The sequence below is a fragment of the Sciurus carolinensis genome, chromosome 14 (genome assembly GCF_902686445.1).
Source record: "Sciurus carolinensis chromosome 14, mSciCar1.2, whole genome shotgun sequence".
NCBI lineage: Eukaryota > Metazoa > Chordata > Mammalia > Rodentia > Sciuridae > Sciurus > Sciurus carolinensis.
Genome location: NC_062226.1, coordinates 51,767,698 through 51,791,745, shown reverse-complemented (window position 1 = coordinate 51,791,745; position 24,048 = coordinate 51,767,698). Strand labels below are relative to the sequence as shown.

General features: G+C 40.4%; 1 protein-coding gene across 3 annotated transcripts; it reads right to left on the bottom strand.

The window, feature by feature from the left end:
* Positions 1 to 1,273: 1,273 nt before the first annotated feature.
* Positions 1,274 to 24,004, bottom strand: Plin2 (perilipin 2). 3 transcript variants are annotated; one of them, XM_047524990.1, is made up of 9 exons: positions 23,902 to 24,004; positions 22,355 to 22,413; positions 22,073 to 22,268; positions 20,387 to 20,469; positions 15,360 to 15,645; positions 14,089 to 14,270; positions 12,997 to 13,131; positions 11,852 to 12,142; positions 1,274 to 1,653 (listed from the first exon to the last, which is right to left on the bottom strand). In XM_047524990.1, exons 2-9 carry the CDS (start codon positions 22,382 to 22,384, stop codon positions 1,525 to 1,527), a joined length of 1,332 nt encoding a protein of 443 aa, XP_047380946.1. In that variant the 5' UTR covers positions 22,385 to 22,413; positions 23,902 to 24,004; the 3' UTR covers positions 1,274 to 1,524. The 3 variants fall into 3 exon arrangements, with proteins under 3 accessions (XP_047380946.1, XP_047380947.1, XP_047380948.1); XM_047524991.1 differs by having other exon boundaries at positions 23,898 to 23,946; XM_047524992.1 differs by lacking the exon at positions 1,274 to 1,653 and having other exon boundaries at positions 10,350 to 12,142.
* Between the last annotated feature and the right edge of the window lie 44 nt (positions 24,005 to 24,048).

Here is a 24,048-nt window from a genome sequence, read left to right as displayed (position 1 = left end):
TCAGATCACTAGAATTTCTAATCCTTTTGTCTCTACCTTGTCTCTTACTCCGCTCATAACATTGTAATCATTAACTTGAAGACATCATCAGTTCTCTGACATCTTTGCCAGATTTATTTAGCAAAACCCTAATCCCTATTAAATCCAGTTCTCTGCCTACTGTGCACCTGCACTTCAGCAGATAAACTTATTTTATCGGTTCTCATTCAAAATTCATAACTCAGGTGAGCCTGTAAGCCTACCCACTGACCACTACTTTTTTTCCCAAAGCTTACACATACACATGCACTTGCATGCACACTTAATTATGAACTCACAGATTTAAACTTAAGGAGTTCAATCTATAATATTTATTACCCACGTAGAGATTCAAATTGTCTTATATTTGGCCAACTGGAAACTCTTCAAATTGGTTTTCAAGAAGTTGGAGGCTGGGGTTGGGGCTGTGGCTCAGTGGTAGAGTGCTTGCCTCACACGTGAGACCCATAAAAATAAAGTAAAGATATCCATCTAAAAAAAAGTGCAATGCTTATTTTATACTTTTCTTGCCTCAGACCTAGAATTAGTCATTTTTCCAAGAAAACCTAACTCCTTTTAGTGGAAAATGGTATTTTGTGACTATAACCAGGCATTAGGGATGTTCTTAGCTACTGGGTTGGCCAATGTTTCTACCATTTACAGAATAAACTAGTATGTATTTAATGCTGATTTGTGCCAGGGATTGCTCTACACTTGTAACAAATGTTAACTACTTAATCTGATCTTATAGGTGAGAAAATTGAGGCACAGAAAAGTGAAGTAATTTGCTCAGGTCACACATTAAGTGGCAGAGTAAGTTTAAAAACTGGAGTCTGAGCCTTTATCCATCATGCTTTTCTTGCTCCCAGTTGACCTGCTTTTGTTCATATATCCATCTCTCAGTTAAGGGAAAGCAAGAAACCTTAACAAGCGTACTCACTGGACCAAAAGAAGCAGAAATGAATCCTGACAGTTCAGGAAAACAAGTGTCCAGTTAAAAAAAAAAATGGGTACAATGGTGCACACCTGCAATCCCAGTGACTTGGGAGGCTGAGACAGGATCACAAATTTGAGATCAATTTCTGCAACTTAGTGAGACTCTGTCTTAAAATTAAATATATATATATATATATATATATTTTTTTTTTTTTTTAAACACTGGGAATGTAGCTCAGTGGTAGAGGACCCCCAGGGTTCAATTCCACCCCCCACCCCCAAAAAAAAAGAAGAAAAAGAAAAAGAAAGGAAACACTGATCCAAGCTTACACAGCCCAATTTTTATTACAGGCATTTCAGCAATTAAACTTTGAAGAGTTATATAAAATGATATATGGCACACAAGATCTCTTACAAAAGTTTAGATCAATCAAAATATTATTGCAATTAAGAGCAAGCAACCAAAAACTACATTAACACCCTTCAAAAACCACAGGAATGAACACATGAGCAAAGACGAATTTTACTGTGATACAAATTGCATATTCAGCCAAAATTTTTACTTTTTGGTTAATTATTCCCTGAGAGTTCAGGACCATTAGCATGTGAATGATTTGCTCCATACTCCTCTTCTAAAGCTATAATATCTGGAATTTCATCAGTCTCTGATGTCAAGTCTATGATAGTGAAATCAATCACCTGTAAAGAAGAATCTTGGGTATTAAAATGATCATTAATGAAGTGAACTGTTGGGCCCACATGAGTTCTTAGAAACATTATGGTTATGGGTTGTTTTTTTGGTTTTTTGTTTGTTTGTTGTTTCATAATGGGGATTGAACCAAGTGGTACTTTATCACTGAGCTACAACCCCAGTCCTCTTTTTATTTTTTATTTTGAGACAAGTTCTCACCAAGTTGCTGAAAATCTTGCTAAATTACTGAGGCTGTCTTTGAATTTGTGATGCTCCTGCCTTAGCCTCCCCAGTCACTGGGATTACAGGCATGCACCATCATGCCTAGTTTGGTTTTGTTTGTTTGTTTTGAGATGCGGTCTCACTCTGTTGCCCAGGATGGCCTCAAACTCCTGGGCTCAAGTGATCGTCCTGCTTCACCCTCCCAAATAACTGGGAACACAGGCATGCACTACCATGCCCAACTCCTAAAGACATTAAAGATCCCATGTAGGCCAACTTTGATTTGTCCAAAGCTGTACTTTTAAAAAAGATGTCTGTAGTTATTCCCATAATCCCCTGGGAGCTCAGTGGCAGAAAGCATGCTTAGTATGCCCAAGGCCCTGAATTCCATCCCTAGCACTGAAAGGAAAAATGAAAAAAGAAAGAAGGCGGAGGAGAAGATTAGTAAAATATAATATTACTATAATAGACTGCAGTCTTTTTTTTTTTTTTTTTGCGGTACTGGGGATTGAACTCAGGGCCTTGTGCTTGCGAGGCGAGCACTCTACCAGCTGAGCTATCTCCCCAGCCCTTAGACTGCAGTCTTGATAGCACAGAGAGAAATGTCTGTGCCTAAAAGAGGTAAAACGACTAACAAAAAATATCTCTTGGGCTGGGGATATAGCTCAGTTGGTAGAGTGCTTGCCCTGCATGCACAAAGCCCTGGGTTCAATCCCCAGCATCATGGAAAAAAAAAAAAAATCTCTCACCAGGCACTATAGCACATGCCTATAATCCCAGCAACTCCGGAGGCTGAGGCAAGAGGATCTCAAATTCAAAGCCAGTCTCAGCACTTTAGTGAGGCCCTAAGCAACTCAGTAAGATCCTGTCTCTAAATAAAATATTTAAAAAGGACTGGGGATGTGTCTCAGTGATTAAGTGCCCCTGGGTTCAATCCCTAGTACCAAAAAATAAATAAAAAGGGCTGGGTATATGGCTCAGTGGTTAAGTACTGCTGGGTTTAATCTCCAGTACGGGGGGCAGGGAGTGGTAAGTATCTCAAAAAATACAGAAGAAAGGGGAATCATGAACTGAAATCAATTTTCATGCATGTATTTGTTTGTCAGGATGAACCCAACTACTAAATAAATAGAGAATTTTTTAAAAACGAACAGGGCACAGTGGAGCACACCTGTAATCCCAGAGGCTTGGGTTCAAAGCGGTCTCAGCAACTTATCAAGACCCTAAGCAATTTAGTGAGACCCTGTCTCAAAATCAAAAAAGGGCTGGAGAATGCCTCCTGGTTCAGCACCTCTGGGTTCAATGCCTGGTACCAAAAAAAAAAAAAAAAACCACACAAGAGAAGAAAGGGATTTATAAACTACTATTTATATTTAAAGTTAATATTTAACTTTATAGCATAAGTAAAAAGGTACATAATTTATGCTTGAATGATATAAAGTTGTGTAAATAAATAGTAACTTTGTCTATATAATGTTGTAAATATACTTTTTGTGTGGTGCTGGGAATGAAACCTAGGACTTATGCATGCAGAATACTTAATGCCAGTGAACTGTTCACTTAAAAATTGCTAAAATGGTAAATTTGATGTTGTATAGATTTTACCATCACCACAACAAAATAAGTTTTTAAAAAGACAAGAATAAAGAATCTTGATTTGTTCATTAGGATCTTTATCTGGTTGGTTGTGGTCCCCACTGTAATTTTCCCTAACAACTCAGGTGCTTGGAGAACTGTGTGATCTAATACTTTCACCATTTTGTACTGAGGCTTTCTATTTGGGGAAATCAAATTTTATTATAGCTCTCCATGCATGTTCACATTGCAAAGTTATGTCCAACCTGACATCCTCAAAAGCCAGCAATGGGGTCCTATGCTGTGCACACCCATAATCCCAGCTATTCAGGTGGCTGAGGCAGGAGGATCACAAGTTTGAAGCCAGCCTTGTCAACTTGGCAAGACTCTGTTGCAAAACAAAAAGTAAAAAATGTCCGAGGATGTAACTCAGAGGTAGAATATTTGCCCACCATGCACAAGCCCCTAAGTTTAATCTCAAGTGCAGTAAAAAGAAAAAAAAAATGTCAGTAATGCCTATACAACTTGGTTCAGGTCATCAGTCAGAAAACTATTATAATTTTAGCCTTTTTAGTTTAAGATATACTTGTTTAGATTTTTATCCAAATTATTTCTGTTTCTTGTATATTTTAACATCCAATAAAATACTTGTTTTCAATATGTATTAATTTCTATCTATTTTACTATCATATTATTAAATTTTATCTACTTAATCACTTTGTTTTTATTAAAACAATGACATAGGAAGTTGCAACACAGAGGACTTAGGCTGAGAGATTTTCTAAGCAAGTTGCAGCTTCCTCCTATCAGAGGACTAGAGGGCTAGAATGGAAAAAAATATGCACTTGGACATCAGTAGACAATGGCAAAGCTTCCTTCCTTTCACTTAACCCCCTCCCTCCCACTTAGCCCCTTTCAACCTCACTTTCCTCATCTCTCAAGTGAGGAAAATACCTAATTGATTTGGTTGTGAGAAATAAAAGTAGTATGAGCCTTACTTTTGAAAGGTGCTCAATAAATGATAATTTTTATTCTGTTTAGTTTCTTAAATAGTAACATAGTAATGTGCATGTGTGCACATGCACACATACACACGCACATATACAGGAGATCACCTATGGACAAGTAACTGTTGTGCTAAAATAGATTTCTTTGCAAAACGGTGCAGGTTCCACATTCAGAGTTTTAGTCCCCACAACCACAACCCAAAAAGTACCTACAGTCCCCACGATGGCTTAAGAGAACCATATGAATAATTTGTTTTCCACATATCCAGAATGATTCAGTGTCCAATTTCAATTAGAATATCACCAATGTCAGGTTGTCACCAAACCCTACTGTGAAGCTATGGACTGTAAAGGAAATAGGAAAGGGTGGGAAGCTAAAAGGTTGTCAAGTTTTCATGGTAAGTTTAATTTACAATGTGGTGGTTTTGCCTGACCATTTTCACAGAGTTTTTAAAAATTTGGCACATAAGAAATCATTTCATAGATTTTTTAAAAATCCCTGTTTCATTGACATGAACAGTATAGTTATGGACTATCAAAGCAGGAATGTAAACAGTGTCTTGCTCTGAATACCTATCAAGGACAAAAGCCAAAATCAAAATCAGATACAAATGTGACAGTAGTGAGGTAACCAGACTCTCTGTAAGAACAGAAAGCCAGTAATACATTTTTTAAATTCTGTTTCTTTTATTTTTTTTTATAACTGTAGACGGACAGCATGTCTTTATTTTGTTTATTTTTATGTAGTGCTGAAGATCAAACCCAGTGCCTCATACATGAGAGGCAAGTGCTCTGCCACTGAGCCCCAGCCCCAGCCCCAGTAATACATTCTTTAAAAAAAAAAAAAAAGGTTGTTCACCATGCAACCTGTAGGGGGCATCTCTCACATCATAAACTTCATAGATTTACATGTTCACTATGACAAATTTTCATTAGATGGCACTAAACACTTTGAGGATGGGGAGACTTTTTTCTAATTTTCATGAAGCTGGGCTAGTGGTGGCCCTGGATAGGTGAGACTACAGGAATAGAATCACCACCTCTAGGGATTTAACTTGCAGGTAAAGGTAGGGATGCATACAATGCTGATAAATGTGCCACAGGACAGGATCAGGATATATAATTTATTTTGAAATACAAATAATAAATTGGGAAAGGCCCTAAATTTCACTTTGTTATAGAAAACTAATTTTAATGTTTTAGGCTAAAAAAGGATTGAGCAAGCGGCAATGGTGAGCTATGTAACCCCAAATATGTGAAGACTAACCTCATTCAGAGCTCCATTTTTACAGAAACCTCTTACCATCATAAAACTGTTTATGCAGCTTGATTGTATACTTGCAAGTTAGAGGCAGGAGCATCTTAGTTCTGCTCAACTCTATTTACCCTTTACAGAACAATTTGGAAGAACTGAGTGGGCTGGTGCACATCTCCTGTCCTAAAGTAGGATGCTTTGTACATAAATGTTTAGATTTTGTCTAATGAGTCTGAGGATAATTCAAACTCAGACTAGGTACAAGTTAGCACTGATAACAAAATTACCTATTGTACAGGTTCAACTAATCAACATTAATCTCTGTGTATTTGATTCATTTGAGCAGGGTTTGTTTGGGGTTTTTTTTTTTGGTAGTGCTGGACATGGAACCCAGAACCTCACACATGCACGGCAAAAGTGCTTTACCACCGAGCTACATCCCAACCCTTTTTACTTTTTACTTTGAAAGAGCGTCTTACCAAGTTGAGGGCCTCACTAAATTGCTGAGGTTGACCTCAAACTTGTAATCCTCCTGCCTCAGCCTCCAGAGTTGCTGGGATTATAGGCAAGTGCCACCATACCTAGCTCAGGATGCTTTTTAAAAGTGCAGAAGCTTGGAGCTGAAGAAATGGCTCCTTGTGGAGAGCGCTCACCTAGCATGCCAAAGGACCGCGGTTCAAATCCCCTGCCCAGAAGATGCCAGGAAAAAGAAAAAAAAAAGTGCAGAAACTTGGTTCTACCTCCAGACCTACTAACCAGATTCTCAGAGGGCAGGATCCAGGAATCTGCGGTCTCCCCAGTTGATAATCCCTGGCATATGCAGAGAGGGCAGGGGAAGACTTGCTGACAGATGAAGTTGTTTTATACATACTGAGCTCTAATTTGGGCCATTTTACACAAGGGTGTTAGACCGACAGATATATTAGTTATCTCCTTAGTCAAGTGTTCCTGTGTCCTAGGTTGTGTAGACAATGAAAAAGACTCAGTTTAAGCAAACTAAGCTTGTGAGCAGACTCTCAGGTAATTCAGTCCGCCCTGTTCCCAACCGCTTTCCTTTCACTCTACCTTCAGGTCACCACATTGTCATCTCATGGCCAACCTTAACAAAAGATGCATTGTGTGAATCATCAATCTCATCTGATAAATTTAACAGGGCATATAGTCTGCCTGCCTCTCAACACGCCATCACCAACTGAGGGTGAGATTTTTCCAGTTCAGCCTTTTCCTTCTATCTCTTGCCCCTTTCTGCCAACTTAGCTCAGAGTGGACAGTGAATTAAAAGGCCTCAACCCACTTAAGATATGGCCTGGGTCCACCCCAGTGAGGGTTCAGTCAGTAACTTCAAAAGTACAAGGTGAGAGCTGGGCATGGTGGTGCCCACCTGCAATCCCAGCAGCTCAGGAGGCTGAGGCAGGAGGATCATGAACTCAAAGCCAGCCTCAGCAACTTAGTGAGACCCTCTCTAAATAAAATATTTTAAAAAGTGCTGGGGACGTGGCTCAGTGGTTAAGCCCCCCTGAGTTCAATCCCTGGTAACAATGTGTATGTGTGTGTATAGATATATAAAATAGGATACCCTTTAGTATAGGATACCTGTTGGACAGGTGGGACACATACAGCACAAAGGTATTATACCTTAAGATACAAATAAATAACTTAACTTCCAGGACAAGGATGTCTCACAGGACCATCACACATGCAAGCCTCAAGGCTGGCTAACCCCTGCAGCTCAATTAGATCAGAGGCCTAACTGGCCTGATCCCAAACCCACAAGAGCCAGGAACATTCAGGCTAGCAAGAAGCCCTCTTTTCCCTCCTTCTAATCTTGCTCTCCCAAAGCATCAGACCCAGTTTCTTAAAGATTTGTACCTATACCTGTCCTCTGGCTTTTTCCTTTTTGAGCTAAGTGCTACTCCAGAAGAGTAGAGGTATCTTTGATAAAACTTTTGTTGTTGTTATTGTTTTGGTACCAAGGATTTAATCCAGTGGTGCTTTACCACTGAGCCACATCTCCAGTCCTTCTTTTTGTATTTTTGAGGCAGGGTCTCAGTAAATTGCTTAGGGCCTAACAAGTTGCTGAGACTGGCCTCGAACTTTGATCCTCCTGTCTCAACCTCCAGAGTCCCTGGGATAATGGGATAAAAGTGATGTGCCACCATACCCGACTTTTTTCCTTTTCTTAAAAAATATTTTTAGCAGTTGTTAATGGACTTTTATTTCATTTACTTATTTATATGTGGTGCTGAGAATCGAACCCAATGCCTCACCCATGCTAGGCAAGTGCTCTACCACTGAACCACAAACCCAGCCTGACTTTTTTCCTTTTTATTTCATTGGTTCTTTGACACTTTCAATGCTTTATCAAAGACATATTTTCCGGGCTGGGGAGATAGCTCAGTTTGTAGAGTGCTTGCCTTGCAAGGTACAAGGCCCTGGGTTCAATCCCCAGCACCGCAAAAAAAAAAAAAAAAAAAAAAAAAAGACTTATTTTCCTAACATGACCTGGGTATTATGTACTCACACCTGAACTGGCAAGTTAAAGGTACTATATATCACTGTCCTACAAATGATTTGCACCCTCTAGCACAAAACAGAAAGATATCTTAGAGCTGGGTGTGGAGGCACATACCTATAGTCCCAGCTACTTGAGAGGGTGAGGCTGGAAGACTGCTTGAGCCAAGAGTTTGAGGTCAACCTGGGCAACATAACAAGACCCTGACTCTTAAAAACAAAAAGAAGCCAGGCCCAGTGGTAAATGCCTGTATTCCCAGTGACTCAAGAGGCTAAGGCAGGAGGATTGCAAGTTCAAAGCCAGCCTCAGCAACTTAGCAGGATCCTGTCTCAAAATAAAAATAAAAAGGGCTGGGGATGTGGCTCAGCGGTTAAGCACAGGACAGTCCCCAATACCAAAAAGACAAAAAAAAAAAAAAAAAAAGAAAAGAAAAGAAGAAAAAAAAACACACACTTTATCCTTGGGCTGGAGTTGTGGCTCAGTGGTAGAGCACTTGCCTCACGTGTGTGAAGCACTGGGTTCGATTCTCAGCACCACATATAAATAAATAAGTAAAATAACAACAGTTGTTGTCCATCAACAACTAAAAATATACTAAAAAAAAAAAAAAAAAAACACTCTATCCTTAACATTTCACTTCCAATCATGGAGAAATCATTAATCTTATCTAAAGTAAAACCTGTAAAAAATAAGACTAAGGTTAACAGTACACCATATTCCTGAGTTTTTGCCACATCATTATTGCATACAAAGGAAAAAAACCATCCACATTCAGGCACACCATGCCAGACTTCATGTAGCCAAGGATTTATTAACCCCATCGTTAGATACTGTGCTAGCCTTTGTCAGTTTTTTTCCCCAAGAGTTGGCCTCCTTGGACAAATTGTTAAACTAAATTTTCGGCTACTTTATGCAACAATGAAGCTTCAAGACTCAAGGACACCACACATTTTGCAACACACAGTGACAAGTGAATGAAGTGCATGCTTACACAAACTTGAGATACAAAGACAGAGCCACAACCTACGCATAGCTCATGGTAAAAGCAGGGACTCTTGGTGTTTTGAAAGATGAAAGTAGCAGGGTGTGGTGGTACATACATAGGCTAAAGCAGGAGGATGGAAAGTTTGAGGCCCATCTGGGCATTCAAAATAAAAATTAAAATGGGTTAGGGTATAGCTCAGTGGAACAACACCCCCGGCCTCAATCCCCAGTGCTAGGAAAAAAAAGAAAAAGAAAGAGTCCCTGCTCTCCATCTCAACTCACCTATTTATTGATTCCTGGAGTTATGTGGAGAAAACATTTGTAACTGGATAAAAAGCTTTGATAGGCCCAAGTATAAATAGCTCAGTGGTAAAGTGCTTGCCTGGCATATATGAGGCACTGGGTTTGATTTTCAGCACAGCATATATAGAAATAAATAAAATAAAGGTCCATCAACAACTAAAAAATATATTAAAAAAAAGTTTTGATAGACTCATTAACAAAGCAACTTATAAATTATAGCTTCTTCCTTGCTTCCATGGGAAGAAACAGGTAAGCCAAGGTAAAAATGAGATAAATTTGACTTAAACTCAGTTCTACTGAAAGTCAGCTCCACTCAGCTTTTAGCAGGGACTTTGTTTCACAAGTTCCATAATTTTGCTTATGTGATCTTTTGTGTTAGGAGATTCACGATTGGTCCTAAATCACTAACCAGCACTAAAGGGCTAGAAGTTTGGAAACCCTAGTCAGGAGGTATAAAGATTCCTTTCTCTAGCCAGATGTGGTGGCGCATGCCTACAATCCCAGCTAGGGAGGCTGAGGCAGGATGATCTCGAGTTCAAAACCAGCCTCAGCAAAAGCAAGGTGCTAAGCAACTTAGTGAGACCTTGTCTTTAAATAAAATAGAAAATAGGGCTGAGGATGTGGCTCAGTCGCCAAGTGCCCCTGAGTTCAATCTGCAGTAAACCCCCACCACCACCAAAAAAGTGTCATTAAGATTCCTTTCTCCAACCATAGAAATAAAAAGTTGTACCCCCCAAAAAAATAAAAATAAAATATATTTTATAAATAAATTTTTAAAAAGATTCCTTTCTCCATCGAGTCCAAAGTCTTTTTACTTCTAATTATTGTCACATGATTTTTTTTTGCGGGGGGGGGGGGGGTGCTGGGGATCGAACCCAGGACCTTGAGCTTACAAGGCAAGCACTCTACTGACTGAGCTATCTCCCCAGCCCCCTGTCACATGATTTTCTACAGGCAACTCACCAACAACTGCAGTTAGTGACATTCTCTCAAAGTTAGAACACAGTAAATTAAATCTGAGATTGGACACTTAAACTACCACACTTTATGGCTCACACTTTGGACCCTCAGCAAGAAAAACCTGTTTTTGTAAAACTTTTGCAAATACAGTCACTCGTATTTTTTCAGTTTTGATTCCTTTTCAGCAAGGCAGTCATGAATGATTTGTTTTTTGATACAAGGAACTGAACCCAAGGTTGCTTAACCTCTGAACCATGTCCCCAGACCTTTTATATTTTATTTAGAGACAGGGTCTTGCTGAGTTGCTGAGCAACTGGCTTTGAATTCACGATCCTCCTGCCTCAGCCTCCTGAGCTTTTGGGATTACAGGTGCACCAACATGCCCAGCATGACTAGGTCTTTCTACTAGCTTAAAAATATACTCTCAGGAGTCCAGTTAATTGGCAAATGAAGGGAACAACTATCACCTAGAAAAATTCTAATGTGCATATCAGTTTTTTACTTCATTTCTTTCTTGGAAATGGGGTTTCACTATGTTGCCTAGGCTGGTCTCAAATGATCCCACCTCAGCCTCCCTAGCAGTTGGGACTACAGGGGTACCTCTGTGTGATTGGCCTCACATTAGCTTTTAATTTGTTTGAAGTCTGTTATCAAATTCCATTTGTAATATGCTATCACCCTACCAAATTCCCAAACAGGCCAATTGGAATTCCTGTATGTATGTTACTAACACTGTCATGCAGATCGAGCAGCTCTATGAAAGCAACACACAAAGCACATGGAACAAACAGCAAAACACTGATCTAATCTGCTATGAATTTTATTGAATTCAAAGGTGGCATTCCTTTAATTAAAAAAAAAAAAAAATCAAGTTGTACAAGCACGAGAGTTAAAGCAATGATAAGGCCTGCTCAGACTACACTGGAGCAGACACCAGTTTATACCAGAGCCCACACGAAGGTGTTTTCATGCAATACAGACAGACATTAACAGTAGCGACACAATGGCCATAGTATGAGACCCTAAGTGCACATAAACTTTCTGAGTTCTGGTGAAGCTCTGTCATGTCTATCATTCTTTTCTTACCAGCCAGGTAAACAGAACTCATCTGCTAATGCCAGAAATCTTAAGGCTCTTACCAGCTGGAAATGATTACAGCTGAAGGCCTTTTTCCTAGTTGGCTGCTTTTCCAGTTTAGAGTCATCTAGCAGGTTAATTTCAACATGACAAATGATGTCATCTGGATGGCTACAACATGCACTGGTGACAAGCAAGGTTTAATTAATTTTGTGCTGAGAATGCAAGACCTCCTGGCTGGACTTGTCCATATCTGCACTTTGGTCCTGAGCATTCTGAGACTCAGTCAGCTGAGGATAAAAGGGACCTACCAGCCAGTTGAGGGGTGTGTTGTTAACAAGATAATCCATCACATCATCTAAAGATTCCTTCATTTTCTGCAATTGCCCCTTGCTAGAAGTGAGGAAGCCATCAGACACTTCTTTAAAGGAGGCAGCACTGCGGAACACTGAATAGATGTCACCTGCCATCACCCCCAAGTGCTTGGCCTGATCTTGAATGTTCTGTGGTAACCCTTGGACGTTGGACAGGAGGGTGTGGCACGTGGTCTGGAGCTGCTGGGTCAGGTTTCGGGCAACAGCAAGAGTACGTGACTCGATGTGCTAAAAATAAGACAAACTTAAGAATTAGCAGTGAATCCAACAGTGGTATGTGTGAAACTAGTTCAATCACAGTAAGCTAGTTATGTTTCCACCATAAATGCAGACAACTTGACATTTTAAAAATCCTTGTAATAATAGCTATGAACATCAACTTAGGGTTTAGGTAACTTGCCTAGTTAACAGCTAGAAAATAGTTGAGTGGGGCATTGGAACTAGTGCCTGAGTCTCCAAACCTCATCATCTTTAACTGAAGAAATATAACAGGCAGGGGAGACCAGATAGTAAAAACAAATTCCATGCTAGTAGTGTAATTTAAATAGCCCTCCTCAAATAAGATGACATGATATGAACCGTCAATACTGATTTCAAGGCAAATACACACTAGCTTTTGAGATACAAAGAACCACTTTCTAGGACTACAACATGCTATTTCTTCTGTCTGGAACATCAGTCCCCTTTCCAGCCTTTTACCTAGTTTATTCAACCTTTAGCTCTCAGCTTTGCATTCATCTCTGACTCACCCACCCCACTCCAGAGCACTGTGTTTAGGAAGTCTTCCTATATACTTTCATAACACCTGTTTATCCTGCCAAAAACCACTATGCCTGTATTCCCCAGCATTCTGCACCCATGTTTCTCATTTGGGGTAACATGTCAATCTGCAGGTTGTAAGATAAAGTCACTGCCTCCCCAGTTTAGTTTTTCTGTCACAAAACCAACAACCTACGTATACAATATTGTTCAAACTTTTGACAAAAAAGAGTATTCTAAGAGGAGTTATGGGAACACTGAAATGAGAAGTCTGATAAGAACTTCACAAACAGTAGTAAATAACTCTATCTGGGTCCACTTACCTCAGCACAGTGGGATTCATCCGTATCATCGTAGCCGATGCTCCTCTTCCAGTCTACCCATGAGAGATAGAGTTTATCTTGAGCATCCTGAATTTTCTGGTTGGCACTATGCACATTCTTTCTGGCTAATTCAATCTGGAATACAACAAAATAAGACAAGTGAACATACTGGTTAAACATTCCTGTCAGTCTGTTTGCAGCTCCGTGATGTAAATCTGGCAACATATAAACCAAGAACCATTCGACTCTAATGAGAGCTATCCTGATATCACTGTTATTTATTATTAATGTGTGTTAGTCAACCAAGCAGAAGTAGCTCTTTACTGCCCCTATTAACTACTAAACCACTGACTCCAAATACACCTCTAGTTTAGTACACGTAAGACAACTAAACTAATTTGTATGTGTTAAGGCTAAGTTAGAACTGTAAAAAGAAAACCAACCTTCCTCTCCTCTTTTGCCAGCTACCTACTTCCTCTTCTAAGAAGAAAATTTTTTTTACAACTATACAGTACATAATGTCCTGTAATTTGGCAGTCCTTTTTTTTTTTTTTTTTTTTTTTGCGGTGCTGGGGATTGAACCCAGGGCCTTGTGCTTGCAAGGCAAGCACTCTACCAACTGAGCTATATCCCCAGCCCGGCAGTCCTTAATAGTTACACAACAGTCTATTATGGAGTACTAATTTAGTTAGTCCCCTATGCTTGATGTTACTGTTACAATCTCTTACAACTCTAAACAAATATATATAGGATTTATCTGAAGATAAATTCCTAATACTGGTACAGGTGCATTTAGAACTTTTCCTTAACAATTCTTTGAATCCATCCCATTCTTGAATGTTCCAGAAGTGCACACTATTGTTATTTCTCTACATCACAACCAAGAAGGATATCAAGAAGGATACTTGACATCTGGGTAAAATTACCATTTTATATTTTCAATTATTTATATTTCCTTTTCTGTGAATTGTCTGTACACCCTTTTGCCCACTTTTTAAAATTAGTTTTTCGCAAGGTAAGATTAAAATTCTTGAATTTCATGACTATATCTACTCTTATCCCTTGAGATATCACAAATGAAGCTTTACTCACCAGGTGAACAGTAGAATGGAGCTGAGAAATGGTCTCTTGGCTCATTTGCTTAGCTTCTTTAACCCTGCTGAGCGCCTGCTGGTAGGCACGAGAGCGGAGCTTAGTAGACAGGGATCCCAGTCTCACATAATAACTGGGTTTCTGAACTATATCAAATCCTTCAACTTTTTTTGCTTCTTTTTCTAAAGTTAGAAAGGAATAAAAAACAACTTATGAGATCACAGGTATTAGTGCTAATGCCTAAGCTCTAACCTGGCTCTTCATTTTGTTGATTCTGCTCACCCACCCACCTAGCAAGTATACTCTTCATTTTCCCAAAACTGCTCAAGCCTCCAGCTGGGCTTGACTGCCTGAACCTATCACTGTATCTGAAACATGTTACGTATCTACACATGCTTCCTCCCACCAGAGAGAACTTGAGTAACAAAGTATCTGGCACACCATAGGTACTAATGTGCCTACATTAGTGATGATTCATTCTAATAATGATTCTGTAAAGCAGCCCACTAAAGACAACCCATTTAAGACAGACACAGTGGTGCGTGCCAGTAATCCCAGTGCCTTGGGAGACTGAGGCAAGAGGATCCCAAGTTCAATGGTAGCCTCAGCAACTTAGCAAGGACCTAAGCAAATTAGTGAGACCCTGTCTCAAAATAAAAAATTTAAAAAGAACCAGGGATATAGCTCAGTGGTAAATTGCCCCTGGGTTAAACCCCAGTACCAAAAAAAAAAAAAAAAGACAACCCATTTACAGAAAATTTTTTTCAAGGCAAATTTCTCCTGAGCTTTAAAACTTACTATGTTTGGAGGGGAGGGGGACGATTATCATTAAAAAAATTTTTTAAAGATCCTTACTATGTAGAATTTAATATGAAACTTCAGATTGCTTTAAGTAGGAAATTTATAAAGAAAGATTAGTGGTTCTGGGAAGGGAGTGAGAACTGACCACAAATAGGCATGAAGTATCTTTTGGGGACATAAGTCTGTTCTAAGAAACTGAGTGAGATCCTGTCTCAAAATAAAGACATAAAAAGCACTGGAGATTTAGCTCTGTAGTAAAGCCACCTGGGTTCAATCCCCAGAAATAAAACAAACAAACAAAAAAAGTTCTTAAACTGGACAGTGATGACGGCTGTACAACTCTAAATTTAGACTGGAAACAGGTGAACGTTTTTGGTATATAAAGTCTACCTCAATGAAGATAATCTTTTTAATCCTTTTTAAAAGACTAGTTTAAGATGTAAAACATTTCAAGACAAAATTCCCATTACCTATTTCTTCCTCAGTGAGAGGAAGGTACTGGTCCACCAGCAGCTCGGATTTGCTGATGGCATTTTCTACTCCACTGCTCACAAACTGCGCCATCCGACTTCCCAAAACCGTGTTGATGCCGCCATTGACCACAGACTTGGTCTTCTCCACGCCGCCAGTCACCGCTCCTTTGGTCTTGTCCATCACCCCTGTGATCGTGCTGGCTACAGAATCCTTGGCCCCAGTCACGGTAGTTGTCACAGCATCTCTCGCCCCAGTCACAGCCCCTTTGGCACTGGCAACAACCTACCCATGGAAAAGCAGATAAATTGGCAAACAAGGAATATGGGCATAATTAAACATTTAAGGTCTTGCAAAGGAAGCATCACTGAAGAGTTAAAAAGGATTCTGGCCCTTTCACTGTCTAATTTTAAGTCTTGGCTAAGTCACTAACATTTAATGAGCCTTCATTTCTTTGTCAGGTCCACTTGCCCTACCTGTGCCACTCCTCAAGGATTGTTATAGGTGCAAATGAGGGAAAAAATATGAAAGTTGTCAATTTGTCAAGGCAAGTTGTTGTGGGGGTCTTTCTGTTTTATTTCGGCGGGGAGAGTTGTTTCTGTTTTTAACTAGATAAACCTTTAGTACAAGGACTACTCTAGAGAAGACTGGCACTTCCCACAATGGTATGCTTACACTGAGAGCAGCTCATGCTCATACATGGTACATAGCAATATGTACCATGCACACACAGCCCTTTGCACACAGTCCCAGAAGGCCAATACACAACACGGCAGTTCTCCATCCTGCTAACAGTGCTTTCAGATAGCTATCATTCATACAGGCTCCTCTAAATCACCAGCCTTCCTATGCTCCACTCATGATACCTAAAGGTAACCCATGGGAAAGGCTGACTCACTATCTCATTTTGTTTAACTGTGAAGAAGATACAGCCAGGTGTGGTGGTGCAGGCCTCCCAGTGGCTTGGGAGGCTAAGGCAGAAGAATCAAAAGTCAAAGCCAGCCTCAGCAGCTTAGTATGGCCCTAAGCAACTCAGAGAGACCCCATCTCTAAATAATAATATAAAAAGGGCTGGGGGTGTGGCTCAGTGGTTAAGCCACTGGGTTCAATTCCTGGTACTGAGAGAAAAAAAAAAAAAAAAAAAGATGCATACAAGAACATAGGATTCTTTTCTTTGTGCCTAAGCAACAACACAATTTTATCTTTATGTTATGGGCCAGGCAATGACCAAACAGACTCCATTTTACCCTGAGACTCATCATGTAAGAAATGCTTCTCCCATGAGAAAACTCCGTCTCAACCAATACTCATCCTGCTCAGCACACCTTGCTTAGAAAGGCAAATGTTTCTGTTCTTCTTATACAATGTAAAATTGTTCTCTTTTTGTTCCCATTTTTCTTGGACAATGTACTCTATCAGAGAATGATTGTCTAGACATTAGTAACCGGTCTTTAACTTGTACTTAACTAGGGTCGTTTTGACCTACTTTCCCTTCTGCTCATGACTTTAGATCTCATCATGTTTGTTAGTTCTGAAGCATAGCAACAGCCCCTTATGATTAATGTACTGACATGCTTTACTTATGATATAAAAGGTGTACTCTAACACTTGAAGTCAGTTGAAGGGTAAAGACTTGCAACCTACCCCTCTGTTCTGCCCACTGGTGAATAAAGATGGTTCCGTCTCCTGCTTTAATATCGACTAGGTGATTTATTGCAATCTTGCCATAACATTTGCATAGGTGATTGGATTGAGCTCCCTTCAAATACTACATGAGTATTTTTACACTGAAGACAGGTATAGACTAGAGAAATAAGCCAACTATTAGTGAGTTCTGAGTTGCTACAAGGAAAACAAAGCAGAAGTTGATTGGGAGAGAAGGGTCCAGACTCCCAATCCAACTCTACTAATGTAGCTTTCTAAGTTGGAGTTGGGGGAGGAAAGGGAGTGAACAGAAAAGATTTCCTCAGGCATATCCCAGGCATAGAACATAAAGTTCCAAAGTCATTTCATAAACTCGAGACTTGTTCATGATCATACAAAAAAGGTGGACTAAAAATCTAGATCCTGGCTTAGTCCAGTGCCACTTTTTTTTCTTTTTTTAAACTGGGGATTGAACCCAGGGGTGCTTTACCACACTGAGTTATTTCCCAAGTCCTTTTTATTTTTTTAATTTGAGACACTAAGTTGCAGACATTGGTCTTTAACTTGCAATCCTTCTGCCTCAGTCTTCTGAGTTGCTGGGATTACAGACATGTGTCACCATACCCAACTCCAGGGTGACTTTTTTTTTTTTTTTTTTTGAGTGCTGGGGATCGAACCCAGGGCCTTGTGCTTGCAAGGCAAGCACTCTACCGACTGAGCTATCTCCCCAGCCCCCAGGGAGACTTTTAATGTGAGAAGGGTTAAATATGAGAAATATCATGAAAGTGGGAAAGGCTATAATTGAGGCAGAGATCACAGCACCACAACCCTTCCACCTGAAAATAGAATTATAAGAATATTTGTAGCTCTATAATTATAGTTATGTGACTAAATGGGAGGAAACAAAACTTTATTTTCTCAAAACTGGGCTTCAAGCATGCTAAAGCAAACATTCTAACTCTGAGTTACATTCCAGGTCTTTAAATATACTATTTGATTTTAAGATATTTTCCACTTATAATGAATTTATTATGATGTAACTGTTGAAAGTCAAGGGGCATCTGTATTATATACACAATAGAACAGATATGGTAATTTGAGATACATTGGATTTAGCTGGGTACACTAGTACACACCTATAGTCCTAATTAGGCCACAGGCTGAGGCAGGAGGATCACTTGAGGAGTGTGAGATTAACCTGGGAAACACAGCCTGACTTCATCTCTTTTTTTCTTTTTAACATTTTTATTTTCAGTTGTCAATGAATCTTTTATTTATTTATATGTGGTGCTGAGTGTTGAACCCAAGGCCTCACACATGCCAGGCAAGTGCTCTACCACTGAGCCACAACTCCCACTCCTGACTTCATCTCTTAAAAAATAAGATAAATAAAATAAAAACATGCATTTTTTTAAAAAAATAGGGCTAGGGATATAGCTCAGTAATAGAGCACTTGTCTGGTCTGCACAAGGCTCTGTGTCCCATTCCCAGTACCACAAAAAAATTTAAAAATTTAGAAGTTAAAATAAGATAGATTTCACTAGTAAGTCCACTTGGAACTTAATTACATGGGCTTGCTATTAAGGGTCCCTACCCAAGATAAGTGTGAACTCCTAGTTCTATAAACAGTAGTTATCTGCTCTAATAATTATACTAGAAATAACTAACCCCATTGATTCTACTGCTTTGCCCATTTTAGTGCAAACTTATTGAGATGTGCAAAATATCTCTTTTAAGTAAAACGCACACAAATATCTCTTTTAATCAAAGCACACAAAAAGAAAAAAGTCTGTAGTTACTCATCAAATTCAATAATTTCAAAAGATTTATAAATCTTTTAGAATCTTTAGAAGATTCATCCACTAACAGTTTATCATTAAAAAAAAAAAAAAAAAAAAAAAAACTAGGTGCCTTTGACTGGGGGGTTTTACTCAGTGGCCGTATGCTTGCCTAGCCATGTTTGAGACCCTGAGTCTAATCCCCAGCATGACAAAAAGCAAACAAAAAACTAGACATCCACAGGGCTGGAGATGTAGTTCTATGGTAGCGCATGTGGTTTGCATGTGCAAGGACCTGGGTTCAATCGCTAACAATCTACCCCCCCAAACAAAACCAAACACACTAAACATCCAGTTCACGCTTCAAATGTCACTTCTGCAAGAGGAATATAGTGACAGGGGAAAAAAGGCCACAGAGTGAAGGTTGTAACTTGTTACCTGTTGGTGAGGTTATATAGCTCAAGTCACATAAATCCAGCAAGGAAACTAAATATCAAGTTAAACTTGACACTCAAGGTACTAGCATACAGACCTGACTAATTTAAGAAGACACATGGAAAGATACAGGAGAGATGGAGAGTGGGTATACAGCCACAGGAAAACTGGCATGAAAACCTTCCCTAAATTATTTGTTACTTGTTACTATCTCAGGGGAAGGTCTTTTTAATTTTATTTTTATTTTTTAATTTATTTTTTCCCCAGTGCTGCAGATGGAACCCAGGGCCTCATACGTGCAAGGCAAGTGATCCACCACTGAGATACATCTCCAGTCATCAGGGGAATATCTTGATTTACTAGAGCTTTGGGCTTCTAATAATCCAATCTAACTTCTTTTAAATAAGGTCAATTGATTTCTAATATACACAAATCGCCAATATTTAAATACCCAAAATGGAAAATAATTCATTGACAGAAGAGTACAAAGCAACATAATTGAAATTTTTAAACAGATACACACACATAATTCTAAAGGTTGTACACTAAACTTATGTACTTAAATCATGAAAGATAAGGGCTGGAGATTTAGCTCAGTGGTACAGCACTGGCCTATAGCATGGGGGGGCGGGGAATTAATCATGAAAGACACAGAGCCAAATTTTCCTTAATTGGTATCATTGTGCCATGCTGTATTCTTAATCTGAAAGAAAGCTGCAGCACCTTATCTGAACCAAAGTATCACTGGGATGGATAAGCCTATCATTTCTGTCAACATGGGCTAGCTGTCCCTTATGCATGGAAGTCTCTAACAGCAATGCACCAAGCCAGTCTTCCATACACCAAGAAAATCTTCCATGTACCACTTCTGAATGTATCCAGCACCACATTGGAATCAGTTATCTGAGACTCATTTCATCATCTGCAGGGGCAAAGTCACAAACCAATAGACTAAAAGTATTCTACCCAAAGGTGGCTAGTTCTCTGCTTCCTGAACACAACCAGACAAAAGTTCAGAAAGCAAGGGAGTGGCCACTGTCTTTCAAAAATAGATCTAGTTCCAGAGTAAGGGAACAAATAAGTATTTTCCTGTTTATGGCATGAACAGCCTGTGCTAAACATGAAAACACTCGAGGTGGCAGACCTCATCACTTTTGTCCCAAGCTCACCTGCGCTGTTGGCTGATTCAAAATAGGCAATTTCTCCTCAATCCTGTCCAGCCCCTTGCAGGCATAGGTATTGGCAACTGCAACTGGAAAAATCACAAGAAATGTTGCTGAGATTATATATAGTGAAACCAAACAATGTCAATGTAACAATGTTACAGAATGAACACACTACTGTATCTTATACCTTTAGCCTTTTTACAAGACAGCCAAAATATTTAAAGTTTCACCACAATATGCGTTATCAGCTGCTCTAGATCAGACAGGAAGAGGCTTGGCAGGGTGCTAGCAGCTTTTTTTCCACCAGCAGGGAAATAAGAGGGTGTGAAAGAGGAGTAGGCAAAAGCAGCAACAGGTCAGGCAGGAAGTTGGCTAAGAAGCTTCTTCCTCATCAACTGACCCCCTAATGTTAATCCTAAGAGTAGCAAGGCTTTCCCTGAATTCTCATTCAAGGAATAAAGTGTGCAGAAACTCTCTCAAAATTAAGTGTTTCCATTTTAGTTTAATCCCTATTTAATTCATATACCTACTTTAGTACATGGCAGTACATTTTGGGTTCTCACCAGGAAACAGTATGCTAACAGCACCTTGGAGTTCTCTAACAAGGTTCAGATTTCAGTCCAAGGCTCCCCCTAAGGATGACTGAGCCAAGTACTCATATCAAATTCATTTGGAAACTGGCATTTAAAGGTTCCTTACAATCCTGCAAATTCATGACTTAACCCCCTTTGGGAGAATGATTTAAATTTTTATTAAAAGAAATTCATGCATGCTGTGGAGAAAACAGAAAACCTCCCACCCTGATGGTGGGAATGTAAAGTGGTATGGCCACTTTGGAAAACATTCTGGTTGTTCCTCAAAAGCTTAAACACAGGGCTGGGGACATAGCTTAGTTGGGAGAGTGCTTGCCTTGCATGTACAAGGTCCTGAATTCAATCCCCAGCATCACACACACAAAAAGCTTAAATACAATTATTATATGATTCAGGAATTCCACTCTTAAGTATGTATCCAAGAAAACTGAAAACAGGTCCATACAAAAACTTGTACACAGATGTTCACAGAAATATCATCTCCAAAATGTAGAAGTAACCCAAGTGTCCATCAACTGATGAATGAATAAACAAAATTAAGTCTAACTACACAATGGAGTATTTTTCCACAATAAAAAGGGCTGATATGATCCAATAAAATGGATAAACTGTGAAAACATACACAGTTAGCCAGGCATGGTGGCGCATACCTGATATCCCAGCAACTCAGGAGGATGAGGAAAATCACAAACTCAAGGTCAGCCTCACAGCAATTTAGTAAGACACTGTCTCAAAACAAACAAACAAACAAACAAAATAATAATAATAATAATAATAATGACTGGGGATGTGGTTCAGTCATAAAGCACCTCTGGGTTTAATCCCCAGTACCATGAGGAAAAAAAAAAATATGCTAGGTGACCAACATTTTGATTTTGTTTTTCCAGTTCTGGTGATTAAACCCTGGGGCATTTTACCACTGGGCCCTTTCTATATTTTTATTTTGAAGACAGGGTCTCACTAAATTATCCAGGCTGGTTTTAAACTCAGGATCCTCCTACCTCAGCCTCCTGAGTCACTGGGATTATAGGCATGCCCCAGGTGTGTGGTTCCATGAGTTTAATCTTGAGGGAAAATAAAGTCAATCAGAACTCACTCTGTGGTTCTAGCTTCTGGATGATGGGCAGAGCACCTGTCACCGCTACAGAGGTCATGGTCTTCACACCCTTCTCTGCCATCTCACACACAGACTTCAAGTAGGGATACTGATCCTTTGTACTGACATAAGCCGAGGACACCAGGTCATATGTGGAGCTCACCAAGGGCAGGTTGGCCACCCTAGTCACCACACTCTGCAACCAAAGAGGGGTGGATATTAAGTTATAGAAACATGTCAGGAGAGGAAGGAATCAAGAAAATGGCTATTTAAAATTCATACCGGTTGAGGATCAACTGCAACAGATGCCATTTTCTTCCTGGAGGAGGGGGAAAAAAAACCTGTGGAAGAGAAACTTATTTCAGGACGCTGGGATGACTCCCACATTGGTTCCTCAACCCAAGCAAAAGCTTGTTTCAAGAGAAGAAAATTCAAGAGGCACTCAGTGTGGTCTCCCACACCTCTTCCCATCCTCTGAGTCCTCCCCTGGACAAGAAAGGTTTGGGAGCTTATGTGTAAACTTTCAACAGAAAAGAGGCTCAGCAGGAAAAGGCAAAGTTGTTGACACAGTTGTCTTGTTTCTCCACCAACAAGCTAGAAATGCCTCTCCTTAACTGCAGATTGAAGGGGTTCCACATATTACACTAAGATCTACCAAGGTACACCACAAACCTTTTTGAGGCAGGGTCTCCCTAAATTGTTGAGGCTGGCCCCAAACTTGCTATCCTCCTGCCTCAACCTCCTGAATCCCTGGGATTACAGGTGAGACCCACCATGCCCAATTTCACAAATGCCTTTTTCTGCTCACAAATTGCTAACCAGATTAAAATCCATGTTGAGACTAAAGAAAAGATTCAAAAGAAGATATTTTAGTCAGCACTCTTTTGGGAACCACATAATCAGGACAATCAAGTTGAAGCATTTTATGGGGACTTATTTTAACTCCCTTGTAAAAAGCCTGAAACTACTTTATGAGCAACCAAGCTGAAGAGGAAGGAGGTGCTCTGAGGAATTGAGAAACACGTCAGGATGTGTTACGTGTGTATTTTCGCATCCCCAGTGACCCATACCCACACAAAACTGGCTCTCTGACCATCAGCAGACCTAGAAGCAAAGAACCAGCCCGGCCGGCTGCCCACACTTCCGGACGAGTCAGCCCAGCCTCCCACCACCAAAGGTCCCAACTCTACAAGAAAAAACGTCAGGCACGGTGGCGCACCACTATAATCCCAGGGGCTTGGGAGGCTGCAGGAGGAAGATCGTGAGTTCAAGGCCAGATTTACACATTTAACGAGACCCTAAGCAACTCAGTGAGACCCTGTTTCTAAATAAAATATAAAAAAGGGTTCAGCGGTAAAGCGCCCCCGGGTCAATCCCTGGTACCAAAAAAGAAAAAGAGAAAGAAAAGCAGAAGCCTGGAGCAGTTTCGATAGCCCTACTGTCACTGTGTACCCCATAAAACTCTTGCCTTACAACTCCTAATGCGTTTCTCTGTTAAATAATGTCCCTTCAGAACAAATGGAAGTTGTTTCCCAACAACCATCCATGCAGACCAAGGGCTACTTGATAATCACACAGAAACTACTAGGAGAAAAGGCTCTATCAACAAAAGCGCAGGGGGAGAGCACGGGTCGCGCAGAGCATGGGTCCCAGAGCCCGCCCCTTCCCAGCCAGGCCCGGGGACCACCATCCCCAGCGGTCCAGCTCAGAGCTCCAATCGGAGCACTACAGCGGCCCCCCACACCCAAGGAGCGCCCCTATCTCGGCGCTGAGGGGCGCTCGGGGCAGCTCGCGGGTGCAACCCGAGGAGGGGGCGCGCACGGACCGACCTACAGACCGCAGCGAAGAGGGGCGAAGCAGGCGAGTCCCACAGGCCGCACGGCAACCTCGACACGCTCACAGCGCGGCTCCCAGGCGCCCCCGCTATATATGCCACACCTCGCCCGCCCCTCCCCGCGCCTTCGCAACACGTGACG